This window comes from Copadichromis virginalis, linkage group LG1, assembly GCF_057382275.1.
Source record: "Copadichromis virginalis isolate Kocher_CV1m ecotype Utaka linkage group LG1, C_Virginalis_male_GT1.1, whole genome shotgun sequence".
Taxonomy (NCBI): domain Eukaryota; kingdom Metazoa; phylum Chordata; class Actinopteri; order Cichliformes; family Cichlidae; genus Copadichromis; species Copadichromis virginalis.
In genome coordinates, this window is record NC_140618.1 from 16797446 (window position 1) to 16817353 (window position 19908).

At 38.9% G+C, this 19908-nt stretch overlaps 1 protein-coding gene across 1 annotated transcript in view; it reads left to right on the top strand.

The window, feature by feature from the left end:
- csmd1b (CUB and Sushi multiple domains 1b) overlaps positions 1–19908 on the top strand; it is a 208127-nt gene that overhangs the window by 93297 nt on the left and 94922 nt on the right. Inside the window, exons 21-25 of the mRNA XM_085452803.1 lie at positions 7103–7259; positions 10816–11007; positions 15715–15841; positions 16019–16230; positions 18368–18559. Of these exons, the coding sequence (XP_085308929.1) occupies positions 7103–7259; positions 10816–11007; positions 15715–15841; positions 16019–16230; positions 18368–18559 (880 nt within the window). The remainder of the gene's footprint in view (positions 1–7102; positions 7260–10815; positions 11008–15714; positions 15842–16018; positions 16231–18367; positions 18560–19908) is intronic.

A 19908-nucleotide genomic window follows, 5' to 3' on the forward strand; every position in this document is an offset into this window, starting at 1 on the left:
TGAGGCCAATCACCGTGGTGTCATCTGCAAACTTAATGATGGTGTTGGAACCATCAGCAGGTCTGCAGTCGTGGGTGAAGAGGGAGTAGAGGAAAGGGCTCATCACACAGCCTTGTGGTACACCGGTGTTCATTGTGATGGTAGATGAGCAGCGGTTATCCAGCCGGACATGTTGGGGGCGGTTGGTCAGGAAGTCCAGTAACCATTTGCAGATGAGGGAACTGATACCCAGGTCTGTCAGTTTCCTGATGAGTTGTGAGGGGTGGATTGTATTGAATGCTGAACTGAATGCATTTATATGCATTTACCACCTTTTCTGCTGCATAACCTAGCAATACCCATAGATACCACAATTTGCCCTGCATCAGTCCAACACAGTGCATTGTTATAAAACTGCACCACACATTACTGCATGCCAGCCTCACCTGGTTTTACTGTCATTTAAACCCTCTGGATGCAACGTTTTTGTAGACGTCTACAGTCTCAGTAGACTGCAGGATTCTTCATCTTTATGAATAGCACTGTTGCATAACAATCAAAACTAATACAATTGCATAACAATGAGCCATGATTGGTCAAATGATCATGTCTTATGATTGCTGATATGCAGTTGTCACAGCAATTAATCGACGACCATGCGTGCTATTCACAGAGAATTGGTTTGGGAACACGGGAATGGGAAGAATGACAGGGATGAGAAGTTAAAAAGGATGTGCAGAGTGTGCAGGCAGGATGTTGGATACTTGGATTTCTGTGGCTGTTCTGGATCATTCCGGATGTTTCTGGCCCACTGCATATAATTATGAAGATATTTTGGAGCACATCATTTACAATATAAAATATAATTCTCTGTGCACCGGGGACAGGGCTGAAAAACAGTATTAAATAGTTGTAATCACCAGGCCTCAGGTGGTGCAACATTAGGAAGAGACATGATTTTGCAGTGAAAATCACAGCATGGGCTCAGAAATTCATTGCCAGTGAACACAGTTTGTTCCTGCAACTGCAAATGCAAGTTAAAATTATACAGCGTAAAGAAAAAAACAACATTTCGAACAAATGCCGTTACCCTCTCTGATCCCGAGCTCATTTAAGATGGACTGAGGCAACATTGAAAACTGTACTGTGGGCTGATGAATCAAAATTCCAAGTTATATAATATAGATGCTGCATCTTCTCTTTGCTAAAAAGGAGCGGGCTCATCGAACCATCTGGCTTCTTTTCCATTCAAAATCATCCTCTTTGATGCTATAGGGGTGCATTAGTGCACATATGTGGCTCTCCAGATCTCTGCTTTTTCTAGAAAGGGTTTGTTTTTTTTCAGCAAGATAATTCTAAACTAAACTGTGCACTGAAACACAGTTGCAGCTGCATGTATGAGGTATAGATTGAGCTATAGCACAACAAATACTTGCCTCGGTACACTACTTCCACAATCAGACTGAAAAACAAATGGACTTGAGCTTCAGACAGGACACTAGGATTTAGGTTTTCTGTGACAGCTCAGAGATTGGATATGGATGGGAAAAAACATACTTGATTGTTAAGATTAAATTTTGCTTATTAGCATAAAAAAGCTTGATGTGAATACTGGGAATATATACTGTCTTATTTTGTCACATGAGCCCAAAAAAACACTTGTTTGGCCCATTGAGATCCATCACGTTTTATAGTATCTGCTCAGGTTTACCACAGTAATAAATATTGCTCAAGTGTAAAGTTATGGAGCTGTGAGTACAAAGAGCGAGAGGTAGCTGGCACTTATAGATGACACCATGGAAGCTGTGGAAAAGCCAGAATACTTGCTGAAAATATCACTTGGAGTATCCAGAAGCCCAGCAGAATAGAAGTGGTCCAAATGACTTAATAAAACCCGAAACTGCACTGCCAAAATAATAGAGGTTTCTACAGACAAAATAACTGAAAATACTCAATTTTGTTGTACTAAATTCTTACTTTTGGTCCTGTGTTGTATTATATTCAAACTAAAATCCTTAGATTTTCAGCTTTTTTATCTTAAAAGAAATCTAATTTTAACCATCCAACATCTGAGTGATATTGCACAAGGGCATCGTTACTTGTGTGCTATACTGCAAAAAGCAATAGTTATAAAAAGATACCAGATGCTTAATGGGATAGGATCACTGTACTATAGCTATTTAAAATATTTATTTAATGTCTATTTCAGGGTCAGTTTGGTGAATGTGTACAACATCTGTGGAGACCTACCACAACATCAGAACCAGCTGAAATAGATTGACACTTTGCAATGCTCAAGCTAGAAAACTTTTGGTCTCGCATTTACATCCACTGGGACAGTACTGCAGAACAAATCCATCTCCCATGGAGATATCACCCCTTGATGACAACGGTCTTCACAAATAGGATATTGCACCAAAAACTGCTTAGATGTAACCTATATACAATACCTCATGAACTATAGACTTACTGTAATGCCCATATCGGTCCTGAAGTGGTAAATGGACTGGTTCTTATATCGTGCTTCTCTACTCTACTCTACCTGAGCACTCGAAATACTTTATATAACTTGTTGAACCTCTTGATTCACCCATTCCTTCAAGTGCTTTCTATCTCACACACACATTCATAGTCTTAGGACATTTGGAACAGCCAGGGATCAAACCACCAATCTTCCGATTAGGATGACCTGCTCTGCAACCTCCCCTAAAGGCATATATATGGTCACCACAGGATACCACCAGAGATCCCATGTTTTTGTCCCAAGGGCTGGAGATCCTTCACTGAAGTTTAGCAAGACCTACGTAAAATTAGAATTAGGTGGTTTTAATGTTGTGGCTGATCATAGTGTATTAATTATAAATTTCCCCCAAAATTAGCAGAAAGCATACAGCAAAACTAAAATGGATGAGTAAAAAGAAAAAGCCCCAAAGTGCCACTTAGGCTAGCAATTAGCACGCCACTCCCCAGGCTAACAGTAATGGAGCTAATTCCTGTTACTGCAGCTGAACACTGTGAACACAAACCATTTGTTTAACAGTTCCAGCCAGCTTGAGGCGAAACTCTCCTGTAATATATGAAGCAGCTCATTACAATTTCTCTTGCTGTTGGCTAAGTTTTTGCCCTGGCACTATTAAAGAAGAGGCTTACCAAGCTCAATTTGCCTGAAAATATCAGCTAATACAGTGATTGACCATATTTACTGAGATTTACCCCCATGCCTGAAGAAAAGAGGGAGGGTGAGAAGGAAACAAAGTCGGGGTGTGAAGGAATTGTTATGAAAATAGAGGTGGTAAGAGAACAAGTGAGAACGAGAGAAAGAGTCACACAGACAGAGAGAGGAGGGGTGGCAGATGGTGACATGTTGATTTATGAGCTGCAGGGCTTTTCATTAACCATACTGAGTTTTACTGAAACAGAGAAAGAAAGAAAGAAAGAAAGAAAGAAAGAAAGAAAGAAAGAAAGAAAGAAAGAAAGAAAGAAAGAAAGACTGAAGCAGAAAGCAAGAGAGGCAGACGGAACGACGCAAAATTGGAGGACACTGAGAGGGAAGCTGTGGGGTGGGAACATGGGAAAGAAAATGAAGTTTAGTGGAGTAATGCTGCTGATACTGTGATGCAATTTCAACCTGCGCTTCCAGTGGCCACGTACTCAAATATAAACTAGGTACATGTTTGTAGCAGGTGGTGTCTCTGCTGACTGACAGTACTGACTTGAGATAGAACATTACCTTGCCTTCGTCTATTTTCTTTGGCATTCCTGCGACCTGCAGACCTGTCATTAGCAATCTTTAGAAATGTCACTGTCTGCCAAATATAAGCATAACCAACCCAAGCACGAACAATATATTTATATCACATTGTGTGAGCTAGTTTCACTACCAAATACTGCCTTCAATAGTTTCAAATGAATCAAGAGAGATTATTTTCAAATTAAGGGCTGTTCTCCTCTTTGTCTACATGTTTACAATGTTGGAAACAGTATTTTCAATAAAACATGAAAACTTGTTTAAAAAAGCAACTTCTGTTTGTCACTAGCTCACTTTGTGGATGTAGTGCTAGCTTAGAAACTTACTTTGGTGATAACAAGTACCTCTTATTTTTAGTTTTGGTGAAAACCTGTATTTTTAAACCATAATAATGGGGCTTTAGTAAGTAAAATACACAGCACAGCCCTTCAATCTAATACTCTGCTCAACTTTCTTGTGTTGCCAAGTTATAAAGATGTTTTTTGGCAGCCATTATTCCACCCTCTGTATCTACTTCTTTCAATGTGCTCATTCGAAATAAATTGCTTCCAGCTGTTTTGCCTCTTGTTTGTGCTGCTTCTATGAGTGCACAATTACAGATTAATGAATATATTGCAAACCAGAATTGTTGGAAACTAAAACGAGACCCTGTTCAGCAAGAAATCTGAAATGGTAACCAAAGGAGCTTACAAAGAAAAGCGTCTGGACTTCTTTAAGTTGCTTGAAGACATTTCACCTCTCATCCGAGAAGCTTCTTCAGTTCTAAGGTCAAATGGTGGGGACACAACATAGAAGAGCCACCTCCACAGGACAAGACTCAGCTGTCCATCTGCATCTAAAGGATAAAGGACACTTTTTCGAGGATGCCAGTGTTCATATTTTAGACAGAGAGGACAGATGGTTTGAAAGAGGAGTGAAAGAAGCCATCTATGTCCACTGTGAGCGACCATCTTTGAACAGAGGCGGTGGTTTACGACACCAACTGTCTGCCATCTATAATCCAGTTTTGAGTTCCCTCCCCAGACGCCTTAACCCCCACTCACATCCTGGGCCATCTGACCTCAGGAATTCGCATGATAAGGTGGGGCCAGGTTTCACAGTGAGCTCACCCGAAACCCTGGCTGATTGGGACCCACACCCGTTTTCACACCTTGGCTCAGGCGATTAGAGGATCATCAGGGGGTCCTTTTGTCCCTCTTTGGGGGGTTACTCCCACTAGGTTTAAATCTGGGACTCCCCACCATTTGACCTTAGAACTGAAGAATCTTCTCAGATGAGAGGTGAAACGTCTTCAAGCAACTTAAAGAAGTCCAGACGCTTTTCCTTGCAAACTCCTTTGACTACGATGACCTGGATGACTGAGAACCTTCACAGACTAAAATGGTAACATCACTAATGCTTTCGTAATATTTGAATATCGAAAAGGAGGGTGAGTAAGTGATCGACAAAGAAAATACAAACGAGAGACGTTTTTGTGTCACCGTAAACCAAAACTCCTGTCTTCACTTGCTTTCAGTCTTATTCATTTTTCCCCTCCTTTAATGCGCATATCAAATAAAGTCACACATAAACACAGGCATTGACTTGGCTTTACCAGTGTGTTTAGTTATTAGTAAAAATATGCATACTGAGGCTTCTAGCTTTTATGGAGAAAAAAATGCTCTATTTCTTTTTAATGGTTTCATCTGTAAAATGAAGGGGGATAATTTTTCAAAATATAAATACACTTTTTGAACACTTATGACAGCTTGAGACAACCTTTACTGTGAATAACCAGCTTTTTATATTTCATTGAGGGCTACAATATTCCCGTTGCCAGTACTGAATTTAAAGTGATTTTCAAATTTACTGTTTGCCAGAGGTTACGAACAAGAATTAAACAGCAAAATTGAAAGTAGGTTCATACAATGTGCTCACTGTGCCACTTTTAATTGTGGCAAACAAAATGTCAGATAAGATAAGCAATTTTTTAAATGTCCTGGACTGTCCTGGATCGCCCCACCGGGGTGCTGGTTTCCCTTTTTATTTTTTAAAAAGTGACTTGCTTTGACCTCCTAAGACCCAAACTCATTCATGGCATGCATTTTTAATTTCTCTTTGCTATTTGGGCTGATTGGGACCTGATGAATGTAAAAAACAAGAATTACGTGTTTTGTTTTGTTTTTTAGAAAAATGAGATCCACATATGAGGACTTTCGCTTTAAATTTCGATAGAACAGTGGCAGTATAATGTCCTCATAAGTGGATATCAGGCCCGTGTAAAGAAAAATGTAGTATTTTGGTCTAGACAACCGAAAATGTGATGTCCACATATGTGGACGCCAGGTCCTAGGAGGTTAACTTTAGCAGGATCACTGTCATTGGCCCACCTGAGCAGATCTATGTCAGAGTACTGGACAATAGAGTGTGTCATACCTCTCATGCATTCCACTTTTGTCCTGGTCATTGAATATTGGACAAACTCCTTATGGCCATGAGGATATTCTAGGGTGTGTAGGAGTTTGCTCAACCCTTGTGTGTGTGATTATGTGTGGGATCGAACTTGTCCCTCAGGGTGTCCTGTGGGAGGTTGCTTCAGGATCTGTTTTTATAGGCCATCCAGTACAACCATTATAATAGCGTAATACAGACTCATTTCCAGTGGGAGTTGGACTTCACTGTGGTTGCCCTTTGTCATCGTTTGCGTTCATAACTTTTGTGGACAGAATCTCTAGAGATAGGCAAGTGCACAAGGTCTCTAGTTTGGTGACCTGAGAACCACCTTTTTGCTTTTTGTGTGTGATGTGACTCTTTTGGCTTCAGTGGCATTCAGCAGTGACATTCACCTTGAACTGGGGCAGTTTACAGCTGTGTGGGAAGTGGTAGGAATGAGAATTAGAAAAGCTGGAAAAGTGTGGAGTGCCACCCATGGTTTCACAAGGAGTTGCTACCTCAAGTGAATGCTGTCCTTGCCTACTTTGGTGAAGAGAGATCTGAACATGAAACTAAGCTGTCAGTTTACTGGTTGATCTACCTTCCTCAACTATGGCCATAAGCTTTTTGGGTCCTACAAGGAGCAGACCCAGAGGAAGACCCAGGGCATGACAGAGAGATTATGCTTCTTGGCTGGCTTGGGAATACGTCTGTGTCCCACAAGAAAAGCTGGAGTAGGTGGCCAGAGAGAAGGAAACAGGACACAAAGCAATGGATGGATTGGATGCTAAACTAAAAAATAAGCCTTTTATACTTTACCTCCCACATTATGCATTGCCTTTTGGTTTTTCATACCAAGCCAGGAGTGCACTGTGCACCTATGTTCACTGACAGCCTCATTATTTCTAACACTCATGTTTTTATTCATGTCCTGAAATCCTAATCCTTTGTTTTGATTGACAGGTATATGATGGAGAGAACAGTTCGTCACGCCTCCTTGGTAATTTTACTCGTGAAGACATGATGGGTCGTGTCATCAATAGTACATCTAATCACCTGTGGCTGGAGTTTAATAGCAATGCTTCTGGAACTAATCAGGGTTTCCACCTTACATATACAAGTAAGTGATCTTTATCAAAATGTTTAAACCAGGAATACAGATCATTTAAAATGTGTATTTACTTGTACAGTGCTGGTTTGAAAGGAGCTTTTAACACGACTCTTGCTGTCTATCACAGACACCTTTCTACTTCAATTTTACTTTAAATTAAAGGGAAATGGCTTATACATATTTGCACATCCATAAACTGTTCCTTAATACCTTTTAATGTTTCATATTTCAAATTATGGGCAGCATGGTGGCACGTGGTTTGCACTGTTGCCTTAAGAAGGTCTTGAGTTTGACCCCACCATCTCGCTGGGGCCTTTCTGTGTGGAGTTTGCATGTTCTCCCCATGTTTGTGTGGGTTCTCTCTGGACATTCTGGCTTTCTCCTACAGTCCAAAGAAATACAATTAGAAGGATTAGGTTAATTGATGATTCTAAATTGCCACTGGTGTAAATTTGAGTGTGAATAATTGTTTGTCTGTCTGTGTCAGACTGGCGATCTGATCAGGGTTTATCCCACCTCTCACACTTTGGTAGCAGGGATAGGTTCCAGCCATCCGTGACCTTGTTGAGGAGAAGTGGAAGAGAATGGATGGATGGGTTTTAAAATATTCCTTCTTGATGTTGCACTTGGTGGAGACATCGTTTTGATTATCTGCAGTTAAACAGAAAATGTATATAGCAAATTAGTAGTTGTAGCCTGAGATCACCACATTAGGGATATCTGGTCTCCCTGATCCCATACAGAGGCAAGAGTTACACAAAAAATTACACAAATTCCATCACAAATTGTTGATCAAAAGTAGTCCTAAAAATGACAGCAATATATGCACACAGCTACGCAAACAGTAATTTACTATATGAGAAGTAGCTCATCTCAAAGATCGTCATGAAGAGATGTTTATAATTGAAATCTAGAGTGGTAGTAATTGTTTTTGATTGCCCTCTTGAATGTTTCCTGCACCTGCCCCATGCTTCAGTCAAGTGATTCTTGAGTGCTACTATATATAGCAGAACAAAATAGGTGTCATGTACTACAAAACTGTAGAGACTAGCCTTTCTCAGTCAGCAAATTGCATTGCTTTGTTTTTCTTTTTCCCTTTTTGACAGCTTGAAAGATCAACAATCACTTTTCCCAAGGATTTTCTGTTGAGGGCCAGAGTGCAACAGTAGCTTACCAAGCATACTGTAAAAAATGAGTGCATGAATATCTGAAACAGGCTGTCTTTCTTTCTGACAAACACATATGCACACACACATCTTAATAGCTGTAAAGTGAGTCTCTTAAGAAGGCAAGAGCAGCTGCTGTGTAAGTCAAAGAGGCTATTAGAGGAGCATTTATCTGCAAGTCATTAAAAGAAGGTGAGAAAGTGACACATCTCGAGTGGAAGAGCGGCTGGACAAAGGGACAAACAAATGAAGCTAGATGTTATATGGACGCCAGATATATGCTCTGTATGTCAGTTAGGCCATTAGACAACCATCAATCAGTGAGTCATTAAACCAGAGAAGGTGACACCTTCTTCAAAGCGCTGCTGCAATAGATGAGCGGATGGATAGATAAGAGAGATTGATATAAGGTTTGAACAAAAGAAAGGGAGGAAGCAATGGCTCCTGATCAACAGAGGCAGCAATTGCTTGTTAAGCAGAGTCAGAGTCTGAGTTAAACAGTTTCAGTAATGCACATTATTAGAGGCTATTTCAATACAGAAAATAAAATAATGTGCACATCTGTTCAGGACATTAAGAAAGCCGGTTGTTAGCAGTTTCTATTACAGTTTAGTAATAATGTGGTAATAGCGGCAAAACAAAGAACGTAATAATACAGAAATAGCAAGTTATAACCCCTTAATTACCACATTATTAGCCAAGTAATTACATTGTAGCAAAAGTGGTTATAGCTGACTAATATTACATTCAAATTTAAACGCTGGGTGATACTCAGACAAAAACTGAGGGTACTAAACTCAAGTCAGGACTAAATATTCCTGACTTATGTCTATAGCATTATTTATTTGGATGTAACAATGTAACTATTATGTTTAATGTTCTAGCTTATTACCTATGAAGGGAAACAAAAAGTACTAGGTAACCATAGATAACTATAAGTCAGTATACAGCAATTCATATTACAGTTATTACCATTTTTGTTGCTTGCAGGTTATTATATTGTTATCAAAATATTACTGTTACTGATAAAGTGCTACCATTAGGTGAATCTGTTTTCACTGAATTGACAGGTCTAAACACAAAAGTCAAACGTATAGATTGAGTGGATTCTCATTTTATGCCCTGAATCTGGCAAGCAGTAAAAACTTAGCAGGTTTACATATAATAACATCACCCAACAGTCAAGTGACTCATAGTGATCATCATAACAATTTAGCAACGCACTGCCAAATATGTCATTAAACTTTCATTGACAAAAGCTGAAATTTACCATGTAGAAATTTAAGTATCGCAGACTTTATTGGATAATTAAATATCTGTGCTGCTAACTGATGAATCTTCTTGAATAAAGAGCTTTTTTACAGCTCACTGTTTATTGTCCCTATAGCAACCCCTATCTGAGTGGGAATGCTATATCTATCATAAGCTGACCTGAGGGGGGAAAAAAGCATATGTTGGTTGCATTCTTGTGTCTTTGTTTAACCATCTGCCTTAATGGCAGGAAGTTTTTCTATTCTTGTGTATCTTAGAAAGTTAGAAACTCTGTTTTTTCTGTGTGTATGTGGGATGTAAAATGATCATTTAATGCTTTTTTTCCCTCCACATTTTCACTGCATAAATTTAACTGACAATGCTTTCCATTACCATTACAACTCTCATTATATTTTCAGAAAGTGAGAATCCCAACTTTTCTTTTTTTTGAATGTCACAGAAAGAAGCATAATTTTATAATTTTATGTCACAAGTATTTAGTATTTAGTATTTATTTATTTATTGTCATTGTCAAGAACAATGAAATTGCGTTTGGGGCTTCCATACAACCCAAAAAAAGAAGAAAATAATAAATACCCCTTAAAACCCAAGTGTACATATTTAACCCAGTGTGACTCCAATGCAATAAGACAATCCTTAGCAATAATGTTCGTAGAAATTCAGACAAAGACCTGAGAAACATGACAAAATACAACAATGCAACCCATTCAATATTATTGTACTGTGAGATATGATATCAGATATGATAGTTATCTATTTAAGAAAGGGGGGGGGGGGCAGGAGGGGGAAGAGAATAAAGATATGATGCACCAATGCAGACCAGTTCATTGCTATTAAGAAGTTGGATATGGTTATTGTCCGTGAGAGGGGGGCAGAGAGTTCAGGAGCCTCACAGCCTGTGGATACAGGCTGTTGGCCAGTCTGGATGTTCTGGCCTATATAGACCTGTACCTGTATTAACATTGTGTTCAGACCTTGAAATTCTGTAGGACGTAGTGAGATTCTGGAGAAGAATACAATAACCTTATGTCCTTTTGTCCAGAATAGAATCATCCTGTGTGAAAGGTAGTGTTGCAGCATGGACAGGAAGACCTAATCACTATCCCTGTGTGTTTGTCTCCACCCAGGTTTTGACCTAGTACGCTGTGAGGAACCAGGTGTCCCTAGTTATGGCTATAAGATCCAGGATGACGGTCATTATGCCAACACTTTTGTCCTGTACTCCTGCAACCCTGGATACAGTCTTCATGGGAGCAGTACACTCACCTGCCTCAGTGGTGACAGACGCGTCTGGGACAAGCCGCTTCCTTCCTGTGTCGGTTAGTATGCCAGCATATGTGTAGGTTCCCTTCTGCATCAATATTTCAGAACTACAAGATCTGAATTATTAACCTCTGGACAACTCTCTTTTTCATACAATTCAGTGAGTGATATAGCAGGGAGAAGCTACTCATGTCTGTTTCTGAGTTGCAGCATGATGATTCAAAAGACAGTGTGCGAGAACAAGTGACTGAGTCAACAGACAAATGAATACTTTCAAAAGAGCGTGTGGGGGACTGATTCAACACTGTGGGAAATGTAGTGGTTCTAATACAATTTCTGCATAAAAACTGGCCTTTCTGATCATTGGCCTGTGCACATGAGATTACATGCACTGTGGCATCTGGTTGTCATCAGGTAGGATATTTTAGTGCATCGTGCTCTCTGTTTTAAGGATTGCGTGGTTAAGATGCAAAAATAAAGGGTGATTTCTGAAGTGATGAATTTATAATGTAAGCCAGACAACTCCCTAGTACCCTGAAGGTGTGAAGAGCATTTTATGCCAGAGACTTTGACAGAAGCCTCAGCTTTCTCTTTTATTCTCAGCATGCACAGCAAATAGAATATTCTATCAGAAGAGACTGAAGGTGATGTAGGAAACAATATTGATTCATCTGAAATTGTTGCTTCTTGAATAAAATTATGGTAAAATACGACCAAACAGAGATATTATGTCATAGAAGAGCTGCAATAACTCTTTTTTCGATGCACGACTATACAGACTGCTTGCTATATAACCTAATTTTGACCGCATGCTGTTTTTCTAAAGTTGTATAATGACAAAGTTTGTTTGTCTGCATGCTCAAAATTCATTTTAGTCAAATTAGATAGCAATCATTTCAGATATAAAACAAAAAAAGTTTTTCGTTGTTAAACAAACTTACTGCACACCCGTATGAAACTGATGATTCATGATTAAAACTGTCCTCTTAATAGGAATCACTTCTTCAACCCTTCTGACTCAATCTGCAACAGAGAATCATAAATAATAAGAAAAGACAGAAATGAAGATAAATGAAACTTTTAAATAAGGACAGCCCTCCTGCACTTCTCTCCAACTCCAACAACACTACTTGAGTAGTTGAGAATGCTGACCACAGATTTAAAAATAAAAGAATCATCATCCATTTCCAATGTAAATGTCACAAACAGACAGTTACAGCAGTTACAGTATATCAGTTTTGCAATGACTGACCACCACATGACTGCACACAGTGTTTTTTCAGATAGTAAAAATAGTTTTTAAACTGTATTTGGCCCATTTAAAATATATTTGGGCATTTCTTAACGTTTTCAGGCAGATAAACTATCAGAGGATAGCTGTACCTTTAGTTGACATTTAGCACCTCTTAATTAGTTCTGAGAAAAGTATGCCAAGAGATTCAGGTGCTTTTTAACTTGTTTCCCTCTCTTGCTTTTAAGTGTGTAAAAGCTGTTTCATATTTTAACTACAACAAGTACAGCTGGTCATTCTGATTCCTTATTTTCATTCAGCAACCTCCAGTGAAGCATGGAAGGTTTGTTTACGTGTATTGTTTGTAGCTAGCTTTGAACCCCCTAAAGGAAATTTGCAATTTTTTAAAGTCCATAATTCCTATTTTGTTCATAAATATTGTGTGGCTTTGCATATTTTGGAAATGAAAGCACAGTTCCTGTAGGTATTCCATCTTGCTGAGTAGATGTGGGCACAGAGCACATGTTAATTTGGAATTCCCCACTGTAGTGCTTAACCATGTGTCTTGTAACCTGCCAGTACATCTGAAGTCTGTCATGTGGGTTATACCCAGCTGTGGTTTCTAATGGCAACTAAAAACAATGTGTGTGAATGGATGTGTATGGCGAAGAGTGTGTGTGTGTGACCCTGAATGCCTCTGCAGTCAGTAAAATTTTTGCAGCTGTTCTGTCACTGCCTTATTTCAGGTAAGCCAGCAACCGGGAGAATACTTGCTGGCAGAGCCCTGGGCTAACTACCTCTGTAGCTACCTTTGCGTGCTCATCCTTTGTCTGTCTGTTGGAGTGTTTGTCTTTCTGCCTCTCTGACTGTCTCCTCCACTGTCTGTCTTGCTTACTCCCATATCTATGTGCATAAGCATGGAGATCAGGAGATAGGTTTGCCTCAGGCTGTTTCTATACCAAGAGTGGTTGTCTGCTACTTTGAGAATATCTTTTTTCCATTTTTCCCCTCTCCTTGTTCAAACTGACAAGGAGAGGGGAAAATTATTCCGACAATATTTCAGTTTTGGTAAAATCCAGGTTTTCATACAACACATATAAATTTACAATTTTGCATGTACTTATAAAAACACAAGACATGAACACAATAACCAAGCCACCTCTTCACATACAACTTTATAAAAGTAAAAAACATGAAAGATCAAATTTAAATAAATGCCTGCATATTTTTTTACTTTTAAGTTCACACATGTGTATAAACTTTCATTACTACAGCACTCACTCACACATTATCTTTACATGGAACAGTTTCATTACAGCAATACATATTGTTATTGGAAAAAACTGTTTTGATAATTATATCTTTTTTCAAAAAAAAGATCTTTTGTATTTTCTTGTACAGTGTCCATTTATTATGAGTTACGCCTCACCATAGCTTGGCACATTACTTTTTTCTGTGTCCTACATAATTTTACTTTCAACAACAGAAATAGTCTTTTCGTTGCAAATTATGTTACTGAGATAAGATTTCTGCTTTTCTATTGGAAAGGTCCCAAAGGGTCAAGCCCAGAGCAGCATGCAGGATTCTATTGGCCTTGAAGTCCTTCCCTGGCATATATAAATATTGTTTATTTGCGTATGCTGCCATGTTAAGGTCACAAAGCTGAGCTGCAGGCAAAATATTGCAAAGTACTTTATCTGAATAAAGGGATGAACAGAATATTTGTCTAAAGTATAAACATTCTCCCAGTGTGATGACAAGCTCAGAGTTGTGGTGATAGTATGACCTGTAAGGATGTGTGCTTCCCCTGGTTCCCCTTGATACTGTACCAAGTAAATACAGTAAATGTTTACATTTGAGTCTCCTGCAGTCCTCTGTCTACACTGAGGCAACACAGTCTCATCAAAATTTACATGACAATAATTAATGTCAAAGGCAGAGGTAAAGTAAAGCAAAACTATACTCTTTATCTTTCTTTTAAAGTGGAAAAACTTTAACTACCTTCCCTCTGCCTGTACATTCATCAGTATATGTCAAAGCCAGAACAGCAATTAAATTTGCAACGGTGTGAAAATATCTCATCAAAATTCTCCACACCTGTTGGCCTGATCTTTAAAACTTCTTCTCTGAAAATTGGCCAAGGCTTACTTTGCAAGTTGTGTTGTAAGTCCTATCTGCCAGCAAGAGTGATAAAAACACAACAGAATAGTTGCCTTTCTTTTCCTGCTTTCATTCACCAGGGACAGAAACAACTATGTTGTTGTACTGTGGATGCTGGCGGGTGTGTTCACATGTCTGGATGTGCTTGCGTAACTGTAGAAATGTTTTCAAGTATGTTCCTGGCCTTGTGTGTGATTGTCTCTTGGAGTACCCTTTGTGTTTGTCTTCACATGGAAATTCTGATTTGTGTGCTTTCTGCCCAGGGTAATGCAACAACAGTAGGTTGCCATGGTTTTGTAGATTGTAGGGCTGTGTTAATGATGCACGTTTAACTCACACAAACAAACACACAGACATGCACAGATGTACATACACACACACAGACATACCTAAACAGCAGTCATCTTCTTGCGCTATGTGCTACCATGATGAGTTTAAATCTCTTACCAGCTTTGCCCCCTGATTTGTCCATATTCACTATTTTTAACCTCTCTGTCCACAAAAAACAATATAAAATTAACAAAAAACTCACTTGTGCTGTAAACTTTTTTCTTGAACTCCTTAACAGAAAAGAGTCATAAAAGTTATTTGCCAGCCTTGAAACGCTATACCAAGCTTGGATAATTCAAGGTTGATTTAACGATTCAAGCAGTTCTTAACTGAATCTCATTTAACTTGACCTTCACACCTCAGTGCAATTTACAGCGAAGAACAGAAGCTACATCTTATAGAGATAAATTGAAACATTAATACAAAGACAACCATAAAATGTTTAATGTAGGATCTGGTTTTATAGAGAGAAATCGTCTTCAGTGGGCCAAAATGTCGGGCCAGATCTAAAACTGGTGGAAACCCTACTTCTCCAAACCAACCCGAGGATAAGAAGACCCAGTCAAATACAGTCCCGATCAAACGTTTAAGACCACTTGGAAAATGGCAAAAAATCATATTTTGCGTGGTTAGATCTTAACAAGGTCCCAAGTAGAGCTTCAACATACAACAAAAAGAAATGGGAGTGAGACAAAACATTTTTTGAGCATGCAATTTAAACTGAAACAGGCTGTTTTACAGCTGATCAAAAGTTTGGGATCACATGGCCACTAATAGGTCAAATCTGTGCAAAAATGTGGATTCAAAAAAATTATATTTTTTATACAAGTTATCATAAAATGCAGTACTTGCTCCAATGTTCCTTTATGCTTTCTTTTATTATGCATAGTAATGTCTGCTATGGTGTTTTAAAATATCTTGGTTAATATGCATTAGTGAATGGATGGATGTGTTTCAGCTGCTGACACTTTAAGCTGCATAAATTAAGGCATCAAATATGCACTTTTTTCCACTCTCATCTTCTTGCTTCCTGTCCTTGTAGCTGAGTGTGGAGGTCACATAACTGGTGCGGTGTCTGGACGGATTCTGTCTCCAGGATATCCTGCTCCATACGACAACAACCTCCACTGTACCTGGACTATAGAGGCTGATACAGGAAAAACTATCAGGTAATTTAAGTGCACGTGAGTAATGTCGCAATGACTTGCAGTTATCTGGGGTATTTCCTGTTCTACATTAATGGTAATGCTTCACAAAAGGATTGAAGAATAGAAACTGGCTTTTTTATAAATAAATAAGTCTGTTGATGTGAAAGTAAACAATCTTGTATTTTTGTGTTTCCTCAGCCTGCACTTTATTGTCTTTGACACCGAGGTTGGCCACGATATTCTGAGAGTTTGGGATGGCCCATCGGGACCATCAGATGGTGGGATCCTGTTGAAAGAATGGTCAGGGCCAGCGTTACCTGAAGACATCCACTCGACTTTCAACATACTTACGCTGCAGTTTGATTCTGATTATTTCATCAGCAAGCAAGGATTCTCAATACAGTTCTCCAGTAAGTAGCTTTCTCTTTATACTGATATCATTAAACATGAGGTAGAAGAAGAACATTTGAGTTACGAGAAACTGCTCAGAAATGTAACACGATTCTACTAAATCTGTAATTCGGGTGGTCTGCCCTACTTTACCCCTCAGATCCCTTTATGAAGGAAAGCCAATTACAAAATTACCTATTAATTTCGTTAAAACTCACCACTCATCCATATAGTTTTGTGGTAATCATATAAACCCTATTTTGGCTATAAGAAAATTAAGCTGGCATTAATGTGGAATTTAACAGGATTTCTGAAAAAGCTTTAGTCATAGAATCAAATGAGACATTTAATATCTCACCTTGGGAGCCATGTTCAGTAAGTACTGAAGTAGCCCACCAGAGACGGTGTCTCATTTCATTTTTAGAGCATGAAAGATTTATTTGGGAAACTGTAGTCTTGTGTTTTCTGTTAATTATTTTGTAGATAATGTTAATGAATTGATTTTTCTGTTTTTGTTTTGTTTGTGTTTGGGGGTTTTTTCCCCTTTTTTTTTTTAAGATGAGCTCACTGAACCTAAGCTGTTGCTGCCGTTTGTCCCAGGGCAACCTGCATGGTTGTTGTGCCATTTTGATGCAGAGATGCCCTTTGGTATTTGAGTCAGTAGACCCCAAAATGTCTGTGCATCCTCCTTTTAGATTTAAATCTTTTTGATCCACTATGGCACCAAAACCGATCAGAGGCACACCGAGAAAGAAGGATTTAGAAAGTACCATAACAACTAGGCGAGAATTTCAACTGATTGTTCACGAGACCATTCGTACACACCTGTTCTTTATACAGGTTTGTATAAACACAAAAGTCCAACACGCATAACTGTCAGGTTTTCTACAAATATTTAAAGTAATACAAATTTATGTCTACATATTTCTCGCTTTTTCTTTCTCGCCATCCTTACACATCGTCCCGTTCTTTCCATGTGGAAAACAATAAATATTTGCCCTTGGTAACATCATAATTATAGCCCTATTATTCCATTACTATGGTAATGACCTTATATTTTTACCTCCACATTGATTTAGGAGGTGGTATTCTCCACCGTTTGCATTTATTTAAGGCCAAGTTTTTTTCCTCCTTACTTCTTGACTTAAGATCTTAGATTTATATGTTAAGCCCCTAAGGGGTCCAGTCCCAAAGGGTGGATAGATATCCCTTCTCTAAACAGTGCTGGAATTTCAGAAAACAGAAAGGGACAATATTTAATATCCAATTTATGCTGTATTTTTTTTAACATAGATCATTTTTTTCTTACTCTTTAGACAATTATTAATCTGATCAAAGCACTATGTTGTACTTAACCAACAGGCAACCAAGCTATTTTACCAAATGAAATGTCGGAGTCAGGGTCCTTTAAATTTGGCTCTGTTTCTGTTGACCATACCTATGAAATGTTATATATAACATTTTTAATGTAAAATTGTACATATAAAATTACATTGTTCAATCTCGTCTGTTCAGTTACTCTTATAAAGCATTTTCAGTTTCAGCTAAAATAAAATAGGAAAAAGAAAAAATGTCAATTTTTAAAGCCCATAAAGTGAATTGTGTGCTCAAGTATGCTTGTGCCATTTTAACACCAAACTAAGATGAACTCTGAAAATTAAAGTCGTTATAGATAGGTTTTTGTTTTTTAAGTCTTAAATCGTATTTATCTGTTCTATCTTAAAAGTAAATAAATAGAAATGTTATTTGTAGATATGTAATGCTTAAAGTATTTGGAGCACCTTAGGGCTGATTGTGCAGTAACGGGCAATGTAAGTTCATCTAAATCTAGTTATCCCCACTTAGCACGCTGCTTAGCACGAAGGCAGAGCCAAAAATTACCTAACTTGTTGGGGTCAGTGTGACCACATGTGTCTCCCGATATCACTACTTCTGATAAGTAGAGTAATTATATTAGTCACTGTCAGCATGATAACATAATAATAAGCTCCATTTGGACTCACTCTGCTATGCGTGTGTGTATTGTTTTTGCTTCTGCTGCTGACAGTACGACACTGGCAGTAATGTTACGTTTGAGTGCATCTGTCTCAGTTCCTTTTGTTCTCTGTGCTCCTAGTACATCAATATTTGTCTGCCTTTGTTTTCTGCACTCTCCAGCCACAACAGCCACGACCTGCAACGACCCCGGCATTCCTGTCAATGGTTCTCGATACGGGGACAGTAAGGAACCTGGTGACAGTATGACATTCCAGTGTGACCCAGGGTATCAGCTTCAGGGCAAAGATACTATCACATGTGTGCGAATGGATAACAGATTCTACTGGCACCCTGACCCTCCAACATGTGTAGGTAGGTGTACAGCTCTTTGTGGATCTCTTACTGCCAAGCTGGACCTTCAGTTAATTCACGTGATACATTACACTTTGTTTGGGGGCTTATATATATCATATAGCACACTAAAAAAACAGAATATGATGAATTATATTATTAGATTAGATTAGATTAGAGATTATATCTCTCGGCTGGCCTGGGAACGCCTTGGTGTTCCCCCGGATAAACTGGAGGAGGTGGCTGGGGAGAGGGAGGTCTGGGCTTCTCTGCTTAGGCTGCTGGCCCCGCAACCCGGCCCCGGGTAAAGCGGAAGAAGATGGATGGATGGATATTATAAAGGCACTAGTAGCATTTTTGTGGTGGCTCGTTGTTTTGTTTTGTACATTTGAACACTACACAATGGTAGACTCCACCTAAGGTTATATTTGGGTTGGACACTGAACACCCTTGGTATGTTTATCCCGAGGTTTGATCTGTAGCACTGTCGAATGATGGAAATAATGTTGATTGAGTTCCCACGTTAAACAGTTGAAAGTCCGGCGCACTTGCTCCTTTGCACTGTCATGCTTTTATGTCTTTGTATTCCTCTTTACGCTCTTCTTAAGCATTTGACTTCTTCACTAAAGGACAAACATGGCCTAAAGCCCTGAAACCTGCCTTATGTTTTTAATTAATTAAATTCATTGAGCTTTTCAATAATACAATCACTAATACAGCAGCTTTTCTCACCAGACAGCCTACGTACTTATAATGCTGCATGCCAATATTTTTTGAATTAACAGTGCTCAGGTGCCAAACTACATGGCCTTAATGTGTCACATTCATTTTGTTGATAAACTGCGTCATCCAGTTCAGTTTTGTCTCACATGTGACATTGTGTGTCACGTTAGAGTAGATGGATGTGGAAATCAAAAGAGATTACCATTCAAGGTCCTGAGCTACATTATTTTCAATTATTCAAGGATCAGAACGGACAGATTTCACAAGTCACTGAAAACTCCTGAAGTAGCAGGTTGCTCGTGTCGTCAGCCACCCAGCTTGCACCAAGACACCACAGACAGCTGGCTTACTGTTAGATGCTACGGTCTCCTTTTCTGTTGCCTTTTGCTTTTCTTATCAGCCACCAGTGTATAGAAGTCCTCCAGCAGAGTTACACAGACCAGAGATTGCCTTGTAACCATGTGTGTGAAACACATTATTCTTTGTCCCTGATATTGCCTTTGACTCTTTGCTAGTGACCTCAGGTTTGCATGAATGTAGATAAAATGTTGGGCTCATATCTCGCTCCATTTTCGCTTTACTTAGAGGTTGCTTCCCTGTCCTGCACTTTCACTTCAGGTAGCGAGTCCTCTGTGTTCAAAAGCTCC